General features: G+C 26.8%; 2 protein-coding genes across 2 annotated transcripts in view; one reads left to right on the top strand and one right to left on the bottom strand.

The window, feature by feature from the left end:
• LOC132925168 (uncharacterized) overlaps positions 1 to 23,558 on the bottom strand; it is a 29,000-nt gene extending 5,442 nt beyond the window's left edge. Inside the window, exons 1-2 of the mRNA XM_060989587.1 lie at positions 23,422 to 23,558; positions 13,454 to 13,571 (exon numbers count right to left, since the gene is read on the bottom strand). Coding sequence (XP_060845570.1) covers positions 13,454 to 13,566 — 113 coding nt within the window. The 5' untranslated portion in view covers positions 13,567 to 13,571; positions 23,422 to 23,558. The remainder of the gene's footprint in view (positions 1 to 13,453; positions 13,572 to 23,421) is intronic.
• Positions 15,806 to 22,602, top strand: LOC132925167 (uncharacterized). The gene is made up of 8 exons (XM_060989586.1): positions 15,806 to 15,827; positions 17,891 to 17,989; positions 19,259 to 19,436; positions 19,694 to 19,790; positions 20,929 to 21,169; positions 21,669 to 21,934; positions 22,010 to 22,195; positions 22,270 to 22,602. The coding sequence occupies exons 1-8, from the start codon at positions 15,806 to 15,808 to the stop codon at positions 22,600 to 22,602; spliced, it is 1,422 nt and encodes a 473-aa protein (XP_060845569.1).
• Positions 23,559 to 24,062: the final 504 nt, after the last annotated feature.

Genomic DNA, 24,062 nt, shown 5'->3' with positions numbered 1-24,062 from the left:
TTGTATAAATAATTTTTACAATAATTTTTTCACATTTGATTTATGTATAATTAAGAATATATTTATAACGATACCAATAACAGAGTTAGTAAATATAATATCATAAATGAGTATGCAGTTATTTCTTATTATTGATTATTTTGGATAGTGAATAATTTTTTATATTCATAATCTAATTTATTAAAATTAATCACGAACCACAATATTTTGGAAAAATGATTATCACGGAAAGTACACATATACGGGCCATAAATTTATGAAGTTAAAAAATATTGATCCATATTACCATGGACTTTAAAGTCTTGAACTTTAAAGTAGTGGACCATAAACTTTCGGAAAGAAAATATAACCATAAATATCCAGAATTTGAAAATACACCTTGAACGCAAACCAATAGTAATATTAGTATAATTCATTATTTAGTATAAAATATATATGTTATCATATATATATATATATGTGTGTGTGTGTGAAACCGCAGCACGGACACGGGGAAATCGCGTTTTCTCGTGTTCGGGTAGGTGTAAAAATTGTATTTTGGTTATACAAAATTGTACAGAATAAAGTACATAATACTGGATAATTTTTATATTCAGTTTCAAACATGACAGTGCTGGGGTAACGGAGCTGTTTACTTTTTAATATTTACTATTTACAAATTACAACTATACCAAAAAAATTACTCACGACCCATTAAAAAGTTCTGTGGTATTTACCCCACTTGTCATACGTGATCAGCGCCACTGCCTTGTTTTTTATTTATATTAATAAAAAACAATGTTTGTATGTGTAAGCGATACACATCAGCACAATGCCACAATCTATTTGAAATTAGGTACATAGATAATCCTATAGGTAGGTAACTAAAGATATGCACTTTGCACTTAGGTGCTAATTTTTTTAATTTTGTATTTTTAAGAGTGGTACATCCAGTGAATTTTTGCCTCACGAAAAACGAATATATTTAAAACATATATATTTCATAATACAATGAGTTCCGCTTAATGTGATCACTGGTTTATAGAATCAACCTTTTATTAGAGTTACAAAGTACCGAATAATTGAATCATTTTTAAGAACATTCTTATCGTTTTAATGGTATTTCAAACTTTCACTAAAAAATATGTCAAAAACGATTCTTTTCAGTTGTTCAACAGTTATAGGTACAATATGTACAATGTACATATATTTTTATTTATTTATTAAATAATTAAAAATCATGTAATTATTATATTAACTGAATATGGATTTTAATTTCAGGCTAATATGAAAATAAAATTAGTAGATTCTCAAGTACGATCACTTTATTTTATTTTTATCTAATTTTAAACATACATATCAATAAAAACTCATCAATAAAAAAAGAATGTTTTATGAAATTGAAAATGATCTAAACCAATGTGATCACATTTAGTGGAACTCTCAACTCACTGTATATTTTGTTCGTATATAGTCGGATGCCACTGTTTACATACAATTAAAATAGTTATTATAATAATTATACCTACATCATTTTATACGTGAGTTGTATATTTTTTCAAAACCGTTCAAATTACTACATTAAAAGTATGTGTAGGTATAAAACATTTAACAGAGTATTTGGAAAGGTAAATGTTATAGTGAAGTTATTTAATTGGTCACAGACACTGCAGTGCACGATCAACTAGTATATAATAAATTTAATATATAACTATAAAAGCTGTACTCGTGCTTTTATAACGACGTACGATATTATGTACTTATACCTTTTATAGATGTAAAATTTTTCGTTTCATATTTTTTATTGTCATCTACCTACACGTTTAGTGACAAGGCTGACAACGGTCACGACCATAATGTCTAAGGAAAGGTCCGTCCGGTGGCCAATAATACCTGCATAATGCATATTATTATATCGTCCAAGAATAAAAAATATTTTTAACACACTATCTTTTCCCTTATCTTTTGTAACAAATAGTATTCTTCCTGCATTCCACGAAACATATAATATATATTAGCATTGGACCAGACGACGCCGATCGTTATTAAATTTTTAAATCGTTATTAAGATCAATTATCTTGCAGTCCAGACAACCTATTGCCCCTTGTACTGATTAATATGTTGAATACCTACTTATTGAACAGACACATATGCCATTAGCAAGTATTTTAACTTAAATTAAAGTTTTATGTTCGCCGTTATTGTATTGCATATTTGCATGTATACAGAATATTATAATGTATTATACCGTCAATACAAATAGATATTTCCGTTTATTATGTATAATCGTATAGAAATTATTAACGGAAATCCATAATAAAGGCTATTGTTTTATTAACTATTTACATGCGATCATAATGGTATTCTGTAAGTTAACAATTAAATGTATCCAAACGTATGGGCACGATCCAAAATTAAGTCGTAAATTATTTTGGATGGGTTCGTCGGTAAATGCAACAAAATTAACCTTTTTCTAAAATGTAGGTACATAATTTATGTACCTAAACTGTGATTAAATTTTTGAAACCTACTCAATTTTGGCAATTACTATCTTAAATCGTATTCCAATTCCAACTTACTATAGAATCTGTGCAATTGTGAATATTTTCATTCTAAATGATTTAATTTAATGCGTATTTTTATCTTGATCTATCATTATGTAAATATATCGATATACTCAAAGTAGTGGCGGCTTTAGAGTTAGATTTTAGGAGCGGCATAAACATTACAGAATTGTAATTTTTTTTATATTTTATAAGTATTATATACCTATCTTATTGAAATATATTCAAATGCTTAAAAATCAGAGGCGTATATCGATTTCGCCGGATACTGCTAATACCCCCCTCCCTCCTTATGTATATGTATTTTAAAATATATAGTACATATTATGTATAAAATTATAATAGTTGTATGATTCAAAACTATAAATTATAATATGTACATTCAGAATTTCAGATATTCTAATTATTACGTGTATCACACGTGAATATATTATGAAATGTATAGTCTAAATTATATAAAATAATTTAACTTCGCTTAATAAATATTTTTACAACAAACTTTTCTAAAAATTAGATTTACAAATTGACTATTTTGAAAAAAATTTCAAAAAAATATTAAATTATATTTTATTTTCACTATTAAAAATAAAAATAAAACGAGTCAATATATTTTATTTTATTCCGTATGGATTGCTACTTTTTTACTATGCTAAGTTCACTTATTTAAAACATATGTCCATATATTGCCCAAAGTAGTTACATTTATATTAATTAGATTACACATTTTAATTTTTAATTATATAATTACCATTATAATTTTATTCAATTTAAATTATACATTTTATAATATATTCACATACACGTATTGACGTATTAATTAGAATATATATTTTAGTTTTGAATTATACAATTATTATCATTTTATATATTTAGGTCAACATCAATGGCAGCTCGTCGGAAAAGATTTAAAAACTGCACCTTCCCTTAAAAAAATACCAGCTACTAATAATAATTAATAAAAACTAAAATATATAGAAGTATTTTTATCCGAATTGAACAATATATCACTGTCTATTATTATTGAAGGCTACAAAATCTAAAACCTATAAATATTTATTTCGATGTAAATATTATTTTAGTTATTTGTACGACGGTCACCGATTCAATAAAACTGCCGACCGATAGTTTTAATCGTAATATGCAATATTGTCATGGGTTGGACGGAGTAACCGGCATCCCAAACGGCTAACGTCCATTATTTTCTTATTCCAAAATAACGGCTCTCGACGAAAAAGGTTTTACGAACAGGTAAATTCCTAAACGGCTCCCGCCGAAAAAAATTTAGAAACCGATAAATTCCCAAAATACTAACGGTATTACCAATTTGAGCTCCTCTAAGTCTCTAGTATAAGTAAACGAATTTTACGATTTTTTATTTCAAAAACAATAATTATTAATTTTGTTATCTATTTAGTATATTGAATAAATTATGTATGTTGATTGTTATTATTTTTTTTATTTTTTACCGTAACATGTAGGACGAAGATATTACTATCGAGTACTGTATATCGGTATATCATATTTTTAAATTTAAAATGTTTAAAACTGAATACTGAAAATTTAAGATATATTGATAATATCGACATAATTTCTATACCGGATTTAAATATTATACATACTCGTGTATTCGGTAAAAATATTCGTATGGAGTACTTATATAAAAAATTGTGCCAAAAAATTTACCTATAATTTAAATTTTTGATTTTTTTAATATTTATATATACGAGTATATATTATACATGTTTTACATTTTTTTTACTTTTAAATTTAATTCACAATAATACGATAGCCTATGATTTGTTTTATATAATTTTTATAATTTACTTAGTGTTCACCAATACATTTTTAACCATACCTCTTTTGAAACAGTCTGTATAAAGTGAGGAGGAATTTGTGTTATAAAATATCGGACCCGTTTGGGAATTTACTTTTTTATAAGACAGGAGCAGTTTAGAAAAACGACTAGGGGAAAATAAACCACGTATTGTAGACGATATTAAAATGAAGTTCACTATACCTAGTACTATGTATTATACAGTATACACCGTGTCGCTGTTGTAAAGATATAAGGCCACTAGCCGTAATAATCTATTATACATTTAATAATTGTATATTTATAATTCATATTTATGTTTTCTGATGTTTATTATTTTTGACATTTTAATATTTTACTTAAATTATTTTTAAAAGACCAGATAAAAGATATTTTATTAACGAAGTTCAAAATATTAATATAATAATTTTAATTTTCAGTTTCAAAATATTTATCTACGAGCCATTACTAATAGTATAATAAATGACTTTAAAAGCTATATCAAAAAAACAAAATATCGTGAAATATACTTATTAGTATTGAGTATATTATAATATACGAAAGGCTGACAGACCACAAACCGTCTACGCTCGAATCGTTTTTCGTGGACAATAATATTTATCCTTGAAATTAAATTTAACATATCTATTACAATGACTAAGGCCGTATCTAAGAGGAATCCAGTGGGGCCGGACCCCCCATGCTTCATAATTTGTTAAATAGTTTAGAAATGTTTAAGATAATTATTTTTTTTTTTAACAAAAATAAATTTTCAATCATAATTGGTTAAACTTTTAACTCCAATTTATTAAATTAAATATTGAAAGTTTTGTATCGTAATATTATATGAAGAATGAACATAATAATATGATACTTATATATTATTATTACCTAAATTCGGTAAATATACATATTCATTGTTTTGGACCCGATCTCCCGAAAAAAATTCTATGGCCTTGATTGTGACCTATTTTACATGTAATGTAAAGCCCTGCCTACCTTTTAAAATTTTAAGTTGAAACTACATTTGATTATAAGTTATAATTTATTCTACGGAAAAATGGTTAAAAGAAATTGAAGTTCTTCAATTCGAAAAAATAGCCAAAATTAAATTAGACGCCCTTTTTGTAAGTAATTTTAAGTTTATTTATGGAATTTGTAAGTTATTCATAGCATGGTTGAGACCAGAATAAATCGAAGAGAAGTGTTAACTTCACACTAAAGCTCAAATATAAATAATATAATAACTACTACCTACTTATTACTGTAAATGTATTAAAAAACAAAAAAGACAATAATTTAAATCACGGAAAAATAATTTTGAAGGTAAAACAATAAAAAGAAAATGGTTTGTGCAAATAAACACATTACCGTTATAATTTATACCTTACTAGTGAGTTACTACATTGTATACCTAATATTATGTTCCATACTTAAAATCATACAAAATATTCATATATAATATGTAGAGTAATGACGGTGCATTTTGGAGGATACTTAAATAAATAGTGTAAGTAGACCCTAATGTAACAATGCAATATTCTGCAGTTTTAAACTAAAAACTAACATTTAAAAACGACATTATAATTTAATTTTATAAAACCGTACAGCTATTTAATGCAGAAAAACGTTTAAATGAAGTATACAAGAATAAATTATCAAAACTAAACTATAATATTATGACCATTTAATTAGCTTTGTAGATTATAATACCATAGTTGTATGTTATATTGTTGTGGAATGTAAACTACCTAATAGCATTGAAATTATCTTGATGACACACCGTTAAAATATGTGTATTCAATATATCATGGCGTCTTAAGTCTGAACGTTTTTTAATGATATAAAACACCCGTCCTTAAACGTCAAATTGTATTGCAGGTAGATCTATTAAGCGGAGTGTCCAAATTGTTTCCCGAGTTGTTAAAAATTGTAGCTTAATAATAATAATGATAAACAGTAAAAATGTATAATAAAATTTTTTTTAAAATATAAAATAAATAATAATAATAAATATATGGATATCATTTTTTTTAATTCGTACATTTTTTTTATAGTTATTATTTTCTATTATTGAGGTAAAAACGTATAACATTTTAAAAAAATTCAAATTAACTGATTTCGTTATTTTTATATCCACCATTTCTGTTTTTATACCTAAATATTTCCTTATTTTTAGACTTCAGGTTTTGTAGTTTGTTCGTACTTTGCAATTTTATATTTTTATATAAATTTCAATTTGAACTTATTTTACTACATCCATAAATTAAAATATGTTCGAATGTAATGAAATAAAAGCAACTGTTGAATTACTTGAATTTGCTAAAAGTATCTGAATATGTAAATTATATAAATATGTATATATATTTTATTAGAAGCAAGGCTTCAACATCACAGGTCAATAGGTCATTAGCCTAAAGTTATATTTGTATACCTACACAATGATACACATGGGTTGCGATACACCAAATTTTATCGTTAAAAATGTAATCGACTCGTATTTTAAACCTTGATCGTTTGACGTGAATACGTGATACTATAAGGAAATTTAATAATTAACTATAAATAATTGACTTTTTATAATATATTTATACTTAATTAATACCTATTTGAAATTTTAATGTTAACTGCATTTAACGTTTTTTGTCATGTCGTATACTATTTGATATAATATCTATATAATTTATTTATTTAAATTTATATTTATTTATAAAATGTCGTTTTTTTCCTTGTCGTTTTTTCCTAGATTCGAGTATAATATGTGAAATCTCCATTTAATAGACTTGAAAGTTCTTTGTTTTTAAATCTGTTGCAGAAAAATAACTTAAAATTATTTTATTATATAGAGAATTTTGTTAAATAGTAGTTTGTTTTAAAGATTTTATAGATTTCGCTATATATAAATATATATATATATACATCGACGCATTAGTTAAAAACTTATCACTCTACCTACCTAAAACTAAACATATCAACTATGTACCAAAGAAAAAACAGGACGTCGAATATGGTGTATATTATTAATACTTGTAAAGTTGTAAAGGTCTTCCTTAAAACGCGCTGCAGTGTCGTCACGTCAAACAATGCTAACAGCAGTTCGGCGCCGTGTATCCGTGTACAGGCGCACCAGGGAAGACGTACCTTTTTTTTTTTACTATTAGTTCAAATAAATTATTATTGTTCGAATAGCTAATTTAACATCGTGTGTTCATTTTTTATAATTATAATTATTGATCTAAAGACAACATTGTACATCACGGATATTTATAACATGATGTTAAGAACATAATATCTTGGAAATAAAATAAATTACATAAATAATAATAAAAACAAACATAAATGGCCATATTATGCAGTTTGATTGTAAATAAAATATCAGTTTTAGATTACCCCCCACGATTCATGAGTCCCGAGTAATGTCTTATGTCCATATATTATCAAATCCCAAAGGTATTTTTACCTAGACAGTCTACATTTTTATGTTTTCATTGAGGGTCGTTTTAAAAATTAAAACAAACGTCGTTAAAAATATAATTGTTACTTGTTAGTATGATATTAATACATTGCATATGAATTATGATTATAGTATTACAATTTAAAAAAATTAATAATAATAATATATTACAAGATTATAGTCTTTAATGCACCATAGTGACATAGACACATAATCCATAACATTATTACCTATAGTAGCGAATAATGAATATAATAACCGGCTTTCGAATATAGTGGCGCTGATTGGCGGAATATTTACTAAATTCTTGCCATCAAAAATTGTGCTAAATTTTTGTATGAAGTATTATCAGTCTATTATCTAATTATCTTATCCTTTTACATCATGGGGCGTACATTGCCGATAATATAATATAAGTATTAGGTACCTGATATTATATTAATATGTTACTGTCTTTAATAGTTTAACGGTACCCGACGTAGATTATCATTATACGAATTACACAAGTCATGTTACACCAACATATTACATACCCATATTACATCGCCACATCTATTTGTCGGCTTAATAATATTAAAATATTATAAGTGTCAAAAAGTTGTTCAATGAAAAGAAAATTCAAACTCCAAAAAATATACACTTAGATTAGGTATACTGATTAGTGATTCAAATAAAAACAATTAGATCCAAGAGCCAAGTTTATTAGTGATATTCGTTATGTACTCGTAATATGTGACAGATATTTATCCAAATTAAATAAACAAAAAGTGGTATAGGTACATCGAACTAGATGAAAATTTGAATTTTTATTAAAAAAAATCCGATAGAAATAAAATTAATAACCCGATGCAATATGCTGTCATTTAAAACTATTTCATTAATTACTTAATGAACTTTTTAAGACATTTATTTTAATTTATCTAAAATCAATGGTGAGACTAAAATTAAGTCTATTTAAGATAGCTACGTATTGAAATTATAAAATCAATACCTACTTTATATTAATTTAAATTTGAGATATAAAGATAGAATTGTAAATACCATGAGAAATATTTAAAGAGCCACAGAAAAAAGTTACGCGGCCTGGTCTAAGCAACACCTGATCTATAGAATATTATATAGGTATGGGTTGTGACAAGGTAATATACTAATATGTACCGAAAACAAAATAATTGAAAAATACGATCGACTAAACGAGTACTAGGTGTTACTAGTAATAATATTATAAAAAGGACATAAGGTACTCTATCCCGTTAATAAGGTAGATCCCGTTCGTGTTTTTATCAAATAGACCTTACATATGTCAATTCTACATTCAATCCTATAGTTATTGGATAAGACTTTTGATAACTTGAAAACATATGTTATTTGAATTCTTCACAAACTCATTAAGTTTATTTTTATTTTTATTTTTAATTGAATCTTAAAAGATTATATTTTAGAATTTAGAATTTTAAAAATTCTAAAATGTTAATAATGTTTAAGTAAAAAAATCCGTGACCATTTAAAATTTGTGAAAAATTCAAATAATATGTTTTTTTAAAATTGTACCGGATAAATAGGTTAGTTAATACAATTGGCACTAGTTATACTTCGACCAAAAAATAAATAATAAGTGTTATTGACATGTTGTACGATAAGCTATAGTTCTTTCATGAATCATATAGTAATAATATATACTATATAGTTATTATAGGCATACATTTATACGACTCACACACGCACACACATACAAACGCATAAGAAATTTCCTATACTTAACTCCTTATCAATTTTATATGCAAATGAAAGATGGCTATGAATAAAATAAAATATGAAAATTAATTTAACTATTGAGAACATTTGTCTATAAAAGGTCAAATAAAAAAATTGAAGAAAAGTTATAAGATCTATATTAGTATTTTATATTATTAAAAACAATAAGCAGTTAAGATTTTAAATACCTATAGTTGTTTTAATTGTAACCGCCTAGAAAATAAATTAATATAAGAAAATTATTAAGTAAGAATAATTATCAAATTTACTTTAATATACTTTAATATTAGTTGAATGTACTAAAAAATATTTTATTTTTATTATATTTTTTTTTATATTTTTTTTTATTTTTTTATTTTTATTTTTTTATTTATTTATTTTTTTTTTTGCCCTTTCGCAGCTTCTATTAATCCCCTCCACGTGTCACGATCAGTAGTGGTCTCGATGTTTGCTGTTCCGTCTATCATTATTATATCTGCATTGACTCTATCTTGCCATCGTTGCCGAGGTCTTCCCCTGAAGTGCTTACCAGCTGAATTTAATAAACAGAATCATAAACATGAATAGTATGAGTACTTTCTGAATTATGCTTCCTTCAGCACGCCACACTTGGCACGCCCATTCTAAACGCCTGGATTTCAGAAAACATTTAATATTTGGTTTATTTTACAGAGATTCTAAATTGGTAATTTTTCTTCTTTCATAGTCCCTAGTTGAATCGTTTCTGACAGTTCCGTATATTTTTCTCAGTACTTTACTCTCGAAGATAAGAAGTTTCTCCTCATCCCCTTGAGTCGTCGACCATGTCTCACAGGCATAAGTTACTATTGGGCGTAAGTAAGCTATGTACATTTTTTCTTTTATCACCCATGATAGCATTCTTCAACTTAACAATTTATTCAGTGAGAAATATACTCGGTTCGCCGTGTTTATTCTGAGTTTGACTTCATTATGCATTTCATTTTTATGGTTAATGTTAACCCCCAAGTACTTAAAATCTTCGACCTGTTCGAAGGTGTATGGTCCGATTATCAAATTGTTCTTAATGGATGTGTGGCGTGTCATTAGCATGTATTTTGTTTTTCCTTCATTAATTGTAAGACCCATCTTCCTACTACATGCAATTAATTTTTCCACAGTGTGTTATACCTCTTAGCGGCTATTACCTAGTTCTCAACCGGGGGTCCGCGGACCCCTAGGGGTTCGCGAGTAGGTATTAGGGGGTCCCCGGAAAAAAAAAGCGTAATGGCTGAAAAATTGAAATTTGTTGTAATTAATTGAAATTACTTGTGAAACTAGTAGTGAAATATTGTAAATGTTGTAAATAGGTTTTTCGTAACTTATACGATTTAGTATAAGTGTATAATAAGAGTATAAATACTATAATAGGTATAATATCTTATGTAAAAATATATGACAAATTGGCATTTGGGGGTCCGTAAAGTAGTAGTGAGTGGTCAAGGGGTGCGTGAATGAAAAAAGGTTGAGAACCTCTGACCTAGTATGATGACGTACATACATATGATGCATACGCTAACATTGTCACATTTTCATTGATCTCCATTACTAAGTCTTCTCCTACGTCTCTAACGACTTGTTCAAGGGCGAGGTTAAATAATATAGGAGATAAAGAATCTCCTTGTTTTAACCCCGAATTCACTTCAAAAAGGGGGGATAACTCCTCCTGCCATCGGACTTTGCAAAGTTTGTTCGAATTGCATATTGTAATCATTCTTATAAATTTATTCGGGATACTTAGATTCGTCAATGCAATCCATAATTGATTTCTGTTTATGCTGTCATAAGCTTGCTTAAAATCAACAAAAACCATTTGAAGCTTTTTATTATATTCATAGTACTTCTCCGTGACTTGTAGAATAGATAAAATATGGTTTGTGGTTGATTTTCCTCTTATAAATCCGCTTTGGTATTCTCCGATAATATCAGTTGCATATGTTTCAAGTCAAGAGAGAGAACCATGTAACTTGCATCTAAAAGGAATATTCTTCGATAGTTTTCGATATCTGTTGGATCTCCTTTTTTTGAGATTGGACAAATAATTGCCACATTCTAGTCCGTTGGTAATTTTTCTCTAGCCCATACGTTATAAATTAATTTGTTTATTTCAATTATTAACTATTTTCTCGCGAGTTTTACTAACTCCGAATTTATATTGTCTTCTCCAGGTGTTTTGTTATTTTTTAGAGTATAAATTATAGTTTTAACTTTATCTTATGTATGTTTTATGATTTCTGGCTCCGCCGTAATAGTATATTATTTTTTCGTAGGGTGTGATGTTATCCTGCATATTGTTTAAAATTCTCTTAAAAAATTCTATAAAATATATGACGATTTTCTTGGTATCAATTATAAGGTTTCCCCGGTATTTTTTCATTGTCGACGCTCTTTCTTTGTAGCCTTGTTTTACAGATTTGCACTTATCAAAGAATAATCTTGGATTTCTTTTGAATATTTCAATATCCTTGATAAGTTTTTTTTCCGTTAATCTTTTATTCTGTCTTAATATTTTACTTGCTTGAGCTCTTGCCTTTGATTTGCTATATGCTCTCTTATGTAGTGTTTTGTAACACGTTAATTTGGAATAAGTTACGCTTTTTGACTGCTTCATGACATTCTGTATCAAAATCATTCTGTGGCACACTTTTCATATTAAGTATACCAACTAATTTACTTTGGTATGTACGCTTGGATTTTTGCTGAATTTTTTGCTTTATCAGCATTGAATTTTTTAATCTTGACATATGTTTATTCTTCTTCTTCCAGTTCACTGATGGCTTTGGTATGAGGTTCGAAATTACCAGATAATGATCGGAATCTCCATCTGCTCCCTTATAGCTTCTCACAATGGTTATGCATGTTGTATGTGTTCTATTAATTATAACGTGCTTAATCTGGTTCTTAGTTCTTGTATCAGGAGATATCCACGTGTGCTTAAAAATATTTTTTCTCGGGAAAAACGTACTACTCCATGTTCTTGTCTACCGGTTGTCGATCCACTAAAGAAAATAATGTTATTTTCAGATTTTACACTGCCATTGCCGGGCCACCGTATTTCTTGTAGTGCTACAACTGGTAGTTTGTATTTTTGTATCTAGTCTGTGATCATTTTCAGAGCACCTGACTTAAATAGAGTTCTTATGTTCCATGTACCGATCCTTAATCCATTTCTGTCTTTGTTCCGTTTTCTGTATTTTATTCCTAGATGACTGACCCGAGGTTTATTTAGAAGATTCACAACAAATTAATTTTTTACGAGGACGGGTTGTTAGCCCATCGCTCAACCCCCAACCTGGAAGACCAAACTACACCAATCAGTTAAAGTCAGTGAAGGGCTACTGCAGTGCATTTATTAAAATGCACTGGGCGAGGGTGATGCCACTTTCCCTAGGCCATATGAATATATTAAAGGTATAATTAAAATGAATAATGAATATTACATTATGTATAATGTAAATAATACATTTTAAAACTAAAAATGAAATTTTTCTCAAAACATTCTAATGTTATACTTCTAAACTTAATTATACATATTTTAATTTTTTTAAAATCCTCTTACGTGTACTATGAGTTATGAGTTATGACTATGAGTATGATTTAACTGTTTTTAATATTGAACAATTATTATAATTATTTAAGTTGTAACTAATGTAAATAATGAAACTAACCATTAATACATAATTAATAATAATAATTAATATTAATTATTATTAATTACATGAGGCCTTTAAAAAATGATATCTACTATTTAAAAATGTGAAATAGAAGAAGTTTTGTAATTTGTAAATAATTGACAATAATACAAAATAAAAATAGTTTAGTTGCATCATTTAGTAAAATACTAAATATTCATAAATTAAAATACTTACTTTGTCAGTAAATTAATGTCTTCTTGTGATATACGTTTGATATGAACATCACTACATAGAGACACCAAATTCTTATAAATGATGTCAACTTCCTTTTTGTTGAATTCAGACATTGTTTCTGTAAAATAAAACATAATATTAAATGAATCATAGTTATTACTGTTCGAATTGGCGGTATAATAATAATCATTTTTCATTCTATATTTTTGTAAGTGTATAGTATACAACTACATTATTTATGATGAGTGTGAAAAATAGGAGTGTACCTAAGATACACATAATTGTAGCTTGTGGATGTGTACCAGGTTCATATAGATTCAAATGATATGTATAAAATGAGTTTTAAAAGAAAAAAAGAAAATTACTAAAATATAAGACCTAATAGAAAATAATCTAGTTTCTTATTATTTAATTAATAGTTAATACAATTTTAAAATCAATAAAGATATTGTAATATACTTTTTTTCAAAAATAATTATACGAGAATCTTGAACAATTAAGAAATTGAAAATCAATAAAAAAAAGTTAGGCGTGAAGTTGGCATTACATTGATAGCAGAACTTTCCAAAATATATCTAACAATGTTTAGATAGACTTGTTGGACATGGTTGGAAACTTGTTGGAATTTGTTGTAGGCCCCCTTTAAATTTGTCATGCGAACTTCACGCTTAGCATTACTTTTATGTTGTAACCTTTCAAAAACTATCCAACAATGTTCAAATACACTTGTTGGACATTGTTGGAAATTTGTTAGACATTATTGGAGCCCCCCCTCTTCCACCATCGCGCATTTCATTTTGTAATGCCAGCTTCACACTTAGCATTACATGTACGTTTTAATCTTTCAAAAACCTTCCCAAAATGTTCAAATATACTTGTTAGACATTGATGGAAATTTATTAGAAGTTGTTAGAGTCCCCCCTTTTTTAACCATTCCAAATTTTATTTGTAATGCTACATTTTTTGGAAAATTGTTGGAAGTTTTTGGAGCCCCTCTTTTTAACTATTCCACCTTTTATTTTGTAATGCCAACTTCACACTTAGCATAAATAATATGCTGTAACCGTTCAAAACTTCTCAACAATGTTTAAATACACTTGTTGGACATTGTTGGATTACTCCCAGACTTTGTTGGACTTTTTTTTTAACGTTAGAGCTTTAGACACTTGGGCTGCTAACTATACTCCGACAGACAGCACAACTATATGTCAGCCAAATTTTACCCCCATAAAAAAAGTCAAGCTTTATTTGTTGGACACTGTTAAATCACTCCGAAAGTTTTTTTGACATTATTATCGTTGTAGAGCTTTTACAAAGTTTTGCTGCCAACAGCACGACTTTATGACAACCAAATTAAACCCTTATAAAAATGTTGAGCTTGATTTGATGGATAATGTTGGACCACTTCGAAAATTTGTTGGACATTATTATTGACGGTAGAGCTTTTACAAGTTTTGCTGCTAAAAGCACGACTTTATGTCAGCCAAATTTAACACTTATAAAAAACGTCGGGCTTGATTTTTAAAAGTTGTGCTATAAACAGAGATTAGACTTAATATGAATATATTTTTTTTTTTTACTGTCAATCAAACTTTTTTAATGTTTTATTATTCTAAATTGCCAATACTTGAATGTATTACTTATTTATTGTTTTAGTAATCAATAAAATAATAACAGCTTAAAAATGTGTAATAATAATTATATTTCAACATAAATAACACTTCGGCTATTTAATAATTAAATTAATTATAATAAAGTTGATTAAAATAACTTTAGGTATACAGTTAAAACTATCAAAATTTTAATGATACATGAGTAAATTAACGAAATAGATAGATTTTTTTTATAAAAAAAAAAGTAATCAATAAAATAATAACAATTTGAAAATTTGTAATAATAATTAAATTTTATCATAAATAACATTTCGATTATTTAATAAAAAATTAATTATAATAAAGTTTATTAAAATAATTTTAGGTATACAATTAAAAATATGAAAATAATAATGATGTATGAATAAATCAAAAAATGTTTATCCATATTAAGTCTAATCTCTGTATATAGCACAACTTTTATAAAATCAAGCTCGACATTTTTTATGAGGATTAATTTTGGCTGTCATAAAGTCGTACTGTTGGCAGCAAAACTTTGTAAAAGCTTTACCGGCGATAATAATATCCAATAAATTTTTGAAGTGGTCCAACAGTGTCCAACAAATAAAGCTTGACATTATTTCTAGGGGTTAAATTTGGCTGACATAAAGTCCAGCTGTTGGAGTATAGTTGGCTGCACAAGTGTATAAGGCTCTAACGTTAAAAACAAAGTCCAACAAAGTCTGGGAGTAATCCAACAATGTCCAACAAGTTTGTTGGATGTATTTCATAGGGATCTGCCATAGTTGTGCTGCCAACTTTATATAGGTTACTTATCGGTACATTGCAAGCGTGATTTAATGAAATAAATCGAAAAAGAAATTAATAATAAATAATTGATAGTTTTTGCAATTTCGCAAATATTATCTAGAAATTGTTATAAAAAGATTTTATTCAATACTATGATTTATATTTCATTTTTTTTTTATATTTTTTTTTTACATGTCAAGTTTATTTTACATGTTTTTTTTTATTAATTACTATTTAAAAAAACAGTTATCTGTATAGTTTTAATTAATATGGAAAAATCAAATGAGTTATTATATTATTTTACTCATATAATTTTGTCTATAACTATAAGTTTACTATTATCTACACAGTTTTATGTATTTATTTATTTTTTTAATGAATAAACAATAATTGAACTTCAATTATAATTTATAGTAAAAGATGTAGGCCATATTATACTATATAAAACATGGTAAAAAATACATATTGGATTCTGAATGAAGTTAAAGAATTGCGGATAATCCAACTATTATATGCTTTGGATATGTGTTCACACTTCAGAATAAGAAAGTAAAGAAGAAGTACTAAGTAAACAACTAATAATAATTAATTAATACTTTAAAGAGATCATTTTTGATTTGGTTATTTATTATAATAATGATATAGAATTATGTATACGGATTATGGATACCGGGATACATATTAATTGGATTATATTATTATTGCAATATTGACAAAATATTTTAGTTACAACATAATAAATCTCAATGTATAATGTATATTTTATAAATTAATTATAATATATAATAAATAAGTATAAAAAAAATTAAAAATAAGATAATAAAATTAGCATCTTAGCAAATAATAGTATAATACTATACTTATTAGTTATTAAAAACAAAGCCCGACAAATATATTTAACCATTGTTGAAATTATTTAAATAATATATTAATGCCAGCTGTGAATTTTGTAATACCTACATCTTTTTTCAATTAAAAGAGAGCTCCAACAACTTGCAACAAGTTTCCAACAATGTCTAACAAGTGTTTGTGAACATTGTTAGATATATTTTGGAAAGTTCTGCTATCAATGTAATGCCAACTTCGCCCTATTGCGTGTCACGCGTCGATTTGGTCACTATTATATGTGTGTTAAATATGAATTTAATGATATATCATTAAAATTAGTAAAACGATTCTAAGAGGAAACAGCCTGTCAACATAGATATACGATAACGATATGCCACTTAGTTTATTTCACGATAATATGTTTTTTATTAAAGTCGTTCATCTCCATTTTTAGTAATGTTAGTGGGTAGAATACATACTAATATTTTCAGAGACTGAAATTTTAAATAATTATTTATAGTTTCTTTTCTTGGTTAATAAAAAGTTTCTTTATCTGTATACTTTTAGAATTATGGTAGGTTGATATAATTTGTTTTCAGATATTGCAATATTTAATTATTATAATAATATACATTTATACCATCTTATAAAAATGTATATAACTCGGAATTTAATTTCACATTTCTTTTAATACCATAAAACAGAAAAAAAGATTCATAATATTAATTGGTATTATCCTCAAATAATCATAAATGTCAATTTTAGTACTTATTAAATTTAAAATATTATAATTGTTACGTAATTATAACATTATGCAATGTTTAAAAAAGTTATATTAAATCTGAAATATTTCTTAAATGTGCTCGTTAAGTTTTTATATAACATTAAAATTGAAATCAAATAAGAATATTGTAATAAAATGTATTTTTTAATTTACTAAAATATTATATATCTAGGACGGGATATTTTATCGTATTTTCTATATTTATTTATTTGTTATTGAGTAATCCGATTTGCTTGTTTCTTTTTTTCACTGCATTTTATATAGGATTAGAGGGCGATGATAATAATGATACTTCTAAAGATCCTACATTTTTTTTAATTACAAAATTAATTGGAATGAAATTACAAAAGTACTTTTTTTACAGACTTATCAACATAATATGAGTAATCGCATAAAATACTTACTGTTATCTTTTAATTTTAGATGTTGATGAATTAGAACAAGTTTTAGTTGATGATGAGTTAGAAGAATTTTTAACATTTACTCCTAAGCTTACTACAGTTAAGAATCAATTGAAAACCAGTAACATTGTGCATATAATAGATTCACCCCATCGGTTAATGGTCAGTTGAAAAATGTAATCATATTCCTTTCTATAGTAATAAAAGTGACAGTATGCTTGTAAAGAAAACAGTTATTTATTGATGAAACTAAAGAGAAACAAGTCAGGGTATTTAATATAAAAAATATAAATTAAATTAAAAATAGATTTTTATGTTTTATTACTATTTTTTAAGTTCCTGCTATTGAATATGTAAATCCTAGTACTGCAGGAGATAATCGCATCATTCAAATCGCTGTATTAACATATTCACATCAGATGACTTTTAAATTGTCTTACTAAAAAATGAAACTAACTGTTATAATTTTAATATGTAGAGATTGACTAGGTAATATATTTTTCAGATTTACAAACATTTGTGATAATAACACATTAACTCACACAAACATATTAGTGGTTTAATTAATGTTAATCAAATAACTCAAGCAAATTTACAAGTTTTTTTACTTGATCGTTTGAAATTATTTAATAATTCGATTATTTCTATAAACCATCAAATAGTTTTGGGTTTTGACTAGAAAGAAGGCACAACCAATAAATCTATTAGATATTTTTACAACTATTGCATGAACTACCGAATAACATACTATTGACTAACAGCGTTGACAATTCTATTAACTTTTCACTTCAATGTTTTCTGTTTAGTGTATTAATTCATTGATGTTAATTATTGTTATTATTTATTTGCAATGCACCCAGGAAAAATTCTTCTATTGTTTTAAAACAGTGACCGGCAACCTTTTTGCCTTTTTTGGACTCTTGGGGCCACATTCACGAATAAAAAGTTCGAGGGCCAGATAAAAATAAAAAATTTTACATTCTTAAAATTATTTACTATGAAAAAAAAATACTGTCTAAAACTTTGAAATAATGGAATTAATTTAAAAAAAATTTGTCGTTCTAAAATTTAAAGCGGACCGTATGCGATATAACTGATATAAGAAACCCTAGACGCTGCCAGAGCGGTCATAAAATGCGAATTTCTTATTGGTCGGTTGATCGTTATCAATAATAATTAAATTGTTATCACTTGAAATTTAAATATCATTATTTGTTACTTATCTCTAATATGAATGTTTATAGGTAATTTATTTATTTGATTATTTAATTTATTTGCATTTAAATTTGAGTTTATAATTTGTTTATTTCATCATTTATTAACTTACATTACATTTTACGATTATCTACGAAATTTAAACGCAACATTATGGATATCAAAAATATTATAGATGAAATAAATAATAGTAATAGAGATTTGCGTTGTGAATTAGTTGATATTAAAAATAATATTGCAGTGATACGTTGCAATTTAAATACAGCAGATGATGTTGAAATATTTTTTGATCTGTTTAAAGAAAAAAGTGCCACTAATTGGATTATTCAGGGGCAATTAAAATATCCAGAGAAGTTTGTTAAATATATAATAAAATCTAAAATTCAAAATTGTTAAAATTTGTGTAGGTAATATAATTTAAATTTTGTTATCGTTTTATAGAGTTGTGTATCATAAGTATTGGTTGTGCCAACATAGCCAAAGAAATTAAGTGTATCAACCAAATGTAAAAGAGTTAACTCCCAGAAATACCTTGTGTGAATCTAAAATTGATATTTTGATTAAAAAGAATAACAGAAATACTAGGAAAAATGATTTATTTCTAAAAAAGAATCCTCCATTATGTGGAAAAAATCACTTTAATGATTAAGCATAATCATACCATTAATACAAGTGGTTCCTTAAAATATTTACGTATTCATTCAGAAGTAAGCAGTTCTAGTTTTCTAAAATATTGTAGTATGTAGTATGGGTAATCTTTTGTCGAGACTTTTTTTCCACGATTCGGTAGTATGTACAGGAAATTTAAAACTAAGGAAGGATACAAGATAAAACTTGTGAACCACAGACCACAGTATGCATTATGCAGGTTTTGAAAAAGATAATTTTTCATAATTTTTCCAAAGGATAAGAAGTGAGACAATATTGTAAGTTGTTACTACCTAAACACCTAGTAATCGATTTGTATTTATGCCTGGGAGTTCAATAATGGAGGAGCCAATATTTTGTGTAAAATAGAAAGTAGAGGGGTTCAAAAAAAAGATAAGGTTGTTTATGGTATTTATTGTTCTATGGAAGACTTACAATAGGGTTTTTAAAGTAGGAATTAATCTTAAACTAAAGATTACCAAAGATGTGTGTGAACATAATTGAAGTTTTTGTTTGGAGTCTATCTGTGTAGAGAAAAATATTTAAATAATTATTATTATGTTAACAATAAGATTTTTTTTTAAATATTTATTTATATCTAAGCATTTAATACATAATTGACATAATAATTTATAACACATAATTTTACTGTTGTAAAATTATATAATATTATATTCAGCATTTAAAATATTTGATTTTTATTTAAAAAATATTATATTAATTATAGAGGTAACTAGTAATTACTAATAGTAATAAATAATAATATAATATTTATTTTATGATATTGAATACATTAAAATATTATTATGTTCCATACCTACTTATTATAATATAGGTATATTATGTATAATGTACATTGTAATAAATAATATAATGATGACCTACCTATTATTATTAGTAGTAGTATTTAGTAGTATTTATAATCAATGGTAGTATTAATAAATATACAATTTCATGTAATTATATTCATTTTAGATAATAATAGTAAACAATACTCTAAAATAAATTTGTCTGTGTTTAAAGTTTGAAAGTTTGAAGTATTGAGTAATGACAATTAGTAACTAAATTTAATGGTATACATTTTGAAAACATCAAGTTAGAAGTGCTTTTGGTATTGAGTCCACAATTTATAAATTACAGTTTTCCAATACTTCAAATGTTATTACTACATACTTAATTAAAATGTATGCATTTTAGACTGAGCAAACATTTATGCAGTATTTTAATGACGGAATGGGACCAAATGAGGCTTATAGATTTCATGAAAATCAAATAATGAAAAACAAAAGTCCATTAAAACTTCTAGCCAATGGATCTATAAATCCAATAAAAAATACGGTCTATCATGTACATAACGTTTGGAGAAACTTAAATTTTGGTAGCATAGATGCTCCATTGGAAAAGTTAAAAGAAAAAATTGATTTGTATGATTCCCAAGGTGAATTTATAGTGAATAATATAACAATTGATTAAATAATAAATAATTATTATTTCATTATTTAATCAATGATATAAATTATAAGATATTGCTAGAATTATATTTGAAGATCATATCATGATTAGAAAATATAGTAGGTAGTAATAACTTTACTAATAAGCATTACAATTATTTTTAATTAATACTCAAATGCTAATACTTTTAAAAGTGTTTAAAATACATATTATTTTGTATTAAATAAATATACATTATTATAAAACCAATATTTTATTAACTTCCCATATCCCACGGAAGGTATAAAATTGATAATTTGCAAAAATAAATTTTGAAATTTTGTATAAAAATATAAAATATAAGGTTATAATGAAAATATTAGCATTTTTATTGTTAAATCAATACAATTATTAAAATACACACCCATATCAAATGTATTAATTTATCAACTGAATCATTAAATATAAATGTATATGAATACAAAATATTTATAATTATTAATTAGGAATTTCTGTGAATATACTTGAGGAAAAGTCTAATTGGGTTGTTCTTGTTTCAACATCAATAATGAAAAGAGCTCAAATGTTAAGTTCTTCAAAAGAATTAATATTTTGTGACAGTAGTAGTAGTTGTGATACTTTAGAAACGACTATCACTATTCTAGCAGTACCTATAGCACTTTTATTACACCCGGGACAATCTGCTGAAAGCTATAAAACTGCTTTTGGATTTTTAAAGCTAATATACCCAAAGTGTTTTGGAAATATTGATGTAAGTTTATTTTGTATTAACTAAAACATATAGATTGTTATTATTATACTGATTAACCATTGTCTATAATTTTAGGCACCATATGTCTTTATGACAGATGACTCAGCTGCTGAGAAACAGGCATTACATGAAGTTTGGCCTACTAGCAAGCAATTATTATGTCATTTTCATGTAGGTCAGAAAGAATGGCGTTGGTTAACTGACTCAAAAAATCAAATTGTCCAAGACAAAAGACAGTCTTTAATGGAGTTTTTTAAAAAAGTATAAAAAATTAATCCTACTAATCAAAAAATTAAAAAAATTTTAGTGGTATGATATACTGTTAAAATTAATAGGTCATGTATGCAGACAATGAAAAGAATTTGGAAGAAGCTGTGTTAGATATTAAAAAATTATCAAATGATTTTCCAAAATTTGTAAAACGTTTTGAATTTTTTTACAAACGAAGAACACAATGGGTTCAATTATACCGTTTAAATATTTTAACAGGTGGGAACAACACTAATAATTATGCTGAAGCATCAATAAGGGTTTTAAAAGAAATTGTTCTATGTAGAACTAAAGCGTACAATGTTGTTGCTTTAGTTGAGTCAGTTTCAAAAGTATGGGAAGAATACTTCACCTACTTACTAATAAAATTGTCATTTGTTTATACATTTATCTTGTAAAGTTTATTTCAGTTTATTTGTTTATATATTTAACTAGTTTATTTTATTTTATTTGTTTATAAATTAATTTTGAACAGTACTTATAAGTTATAATATTTTGATTATTTATTATTTACAAACAAATTACAATAGTACACATTTTAAAATTATAATAACTTTAAGTTCCTACGAAGAAACATACCTATTACCTTTCAATCTTTGAAATATTTTTCATGCTCGTATTTATAATTCATTTTGTGACGAATGTAACTATACTGTTATATATATTTATATTTTTATATATTTGTTATTTATATTTATGGTTATAACACAGAATAGATTATTTGGTATAATGATAATGATATTTAATTATTATTGATAACGATCAGCCGACCAATAAGAAATTTACATTTTATGACCGCTCTGCAGCGTCTAGGGTTTCTTATATCGCGGACCCGTATACATTAGCGACGCGGGCCGCCGGTTGCCGACCATTGGTTTGGAAGCATTTTTTTGAAATAAAAATTACTGATACAGAAAACTAGTCAGCTAGGCACCAAAGCCCCGGCACAACTGTGAATAAAAACGCGACGCTTTTTCCGGCGAAACGAAATGCAGTCATTTTGTTTACGGTCGTCAATGTCGTCCAGTCGTTTAGTCGTCTACGCCAGCGTAGATATAATAGCATATTATCCTTATATTATGGTGGTGTCCATACACGAATTTCCCATCTACTTGTCTAGTTTAATATAGCCTATAGGTAACAATAGTAGCTGGCATGTTAAGGGTAGGTACATGTGGGTATAATAACAATACATAGAGATCACAACGGTAACTTACATGTTTGTGGTTGTTAAATGCAACAGTAGCTGGCGGTCAGTTGACTGGTCACGGTCTTCGAATTGCGATTTGCTAGACGGCGGCGGCGGCAATAATATTTGTTGGATGAATAATGGACGACGTGTGAGAATAGTAACGCTGGTGAAATGGCTGTTGATAGAAAATCGACTACTATCGGTACTGTTGTCTGTTGTTAGTGTGAGCCGTGTGGTGAGTCGGTGATGGAGAGGGGGAAGGGGTAGCGTTCTTACCCGACGCCAACGATGTTTATTGTTTACACTTTAAATCTAACATGATGGCAACACTGACGCTAACGCTATGGTTACTATTCATTGGATGTTGGACGGTAGAGTCAGGGTAGAGAAGAAGGTAGGGCGAGGACGCGCACTGTTGCCAATGTTCACGCGTTGCCGCGATGGCCAATTACGGCGAATGGATCGAGACTGAACCACAACTGATCAATACTTATCTACCGTGGTACTGTTTTTACGATATTGTCGATACGCCTGGGACGATACTAATTTTGAAACAAGTCGACAAGCGTCGTCGTGAACAATCGTCGAGTTCCGTCGAATGTCGTCGCACAATAAACAATGGCCGGGTGGAATAGATAATATAAGAACTTTTTTGGTGGTCTTTCT

This window comes from Rhopalosiphum padi, chromosome 3 (genome assembly GCF_020882245.1).
Source record: "Rhopalosiphum padi isolate XX-2018 chromosome 3, ASM2088224v1, whole genome shotgun sequence".
Classification (NCBI taxonomy): Eukaryota; Metazoa; Arthropoda; class Insecta; order Hemiptera; family Aphididae; genus Rhopalosiphum; species Rhopalosiphum padi.
This window is presented reverse-complemented; position numbering and strand designations above follow the sequence as displayed.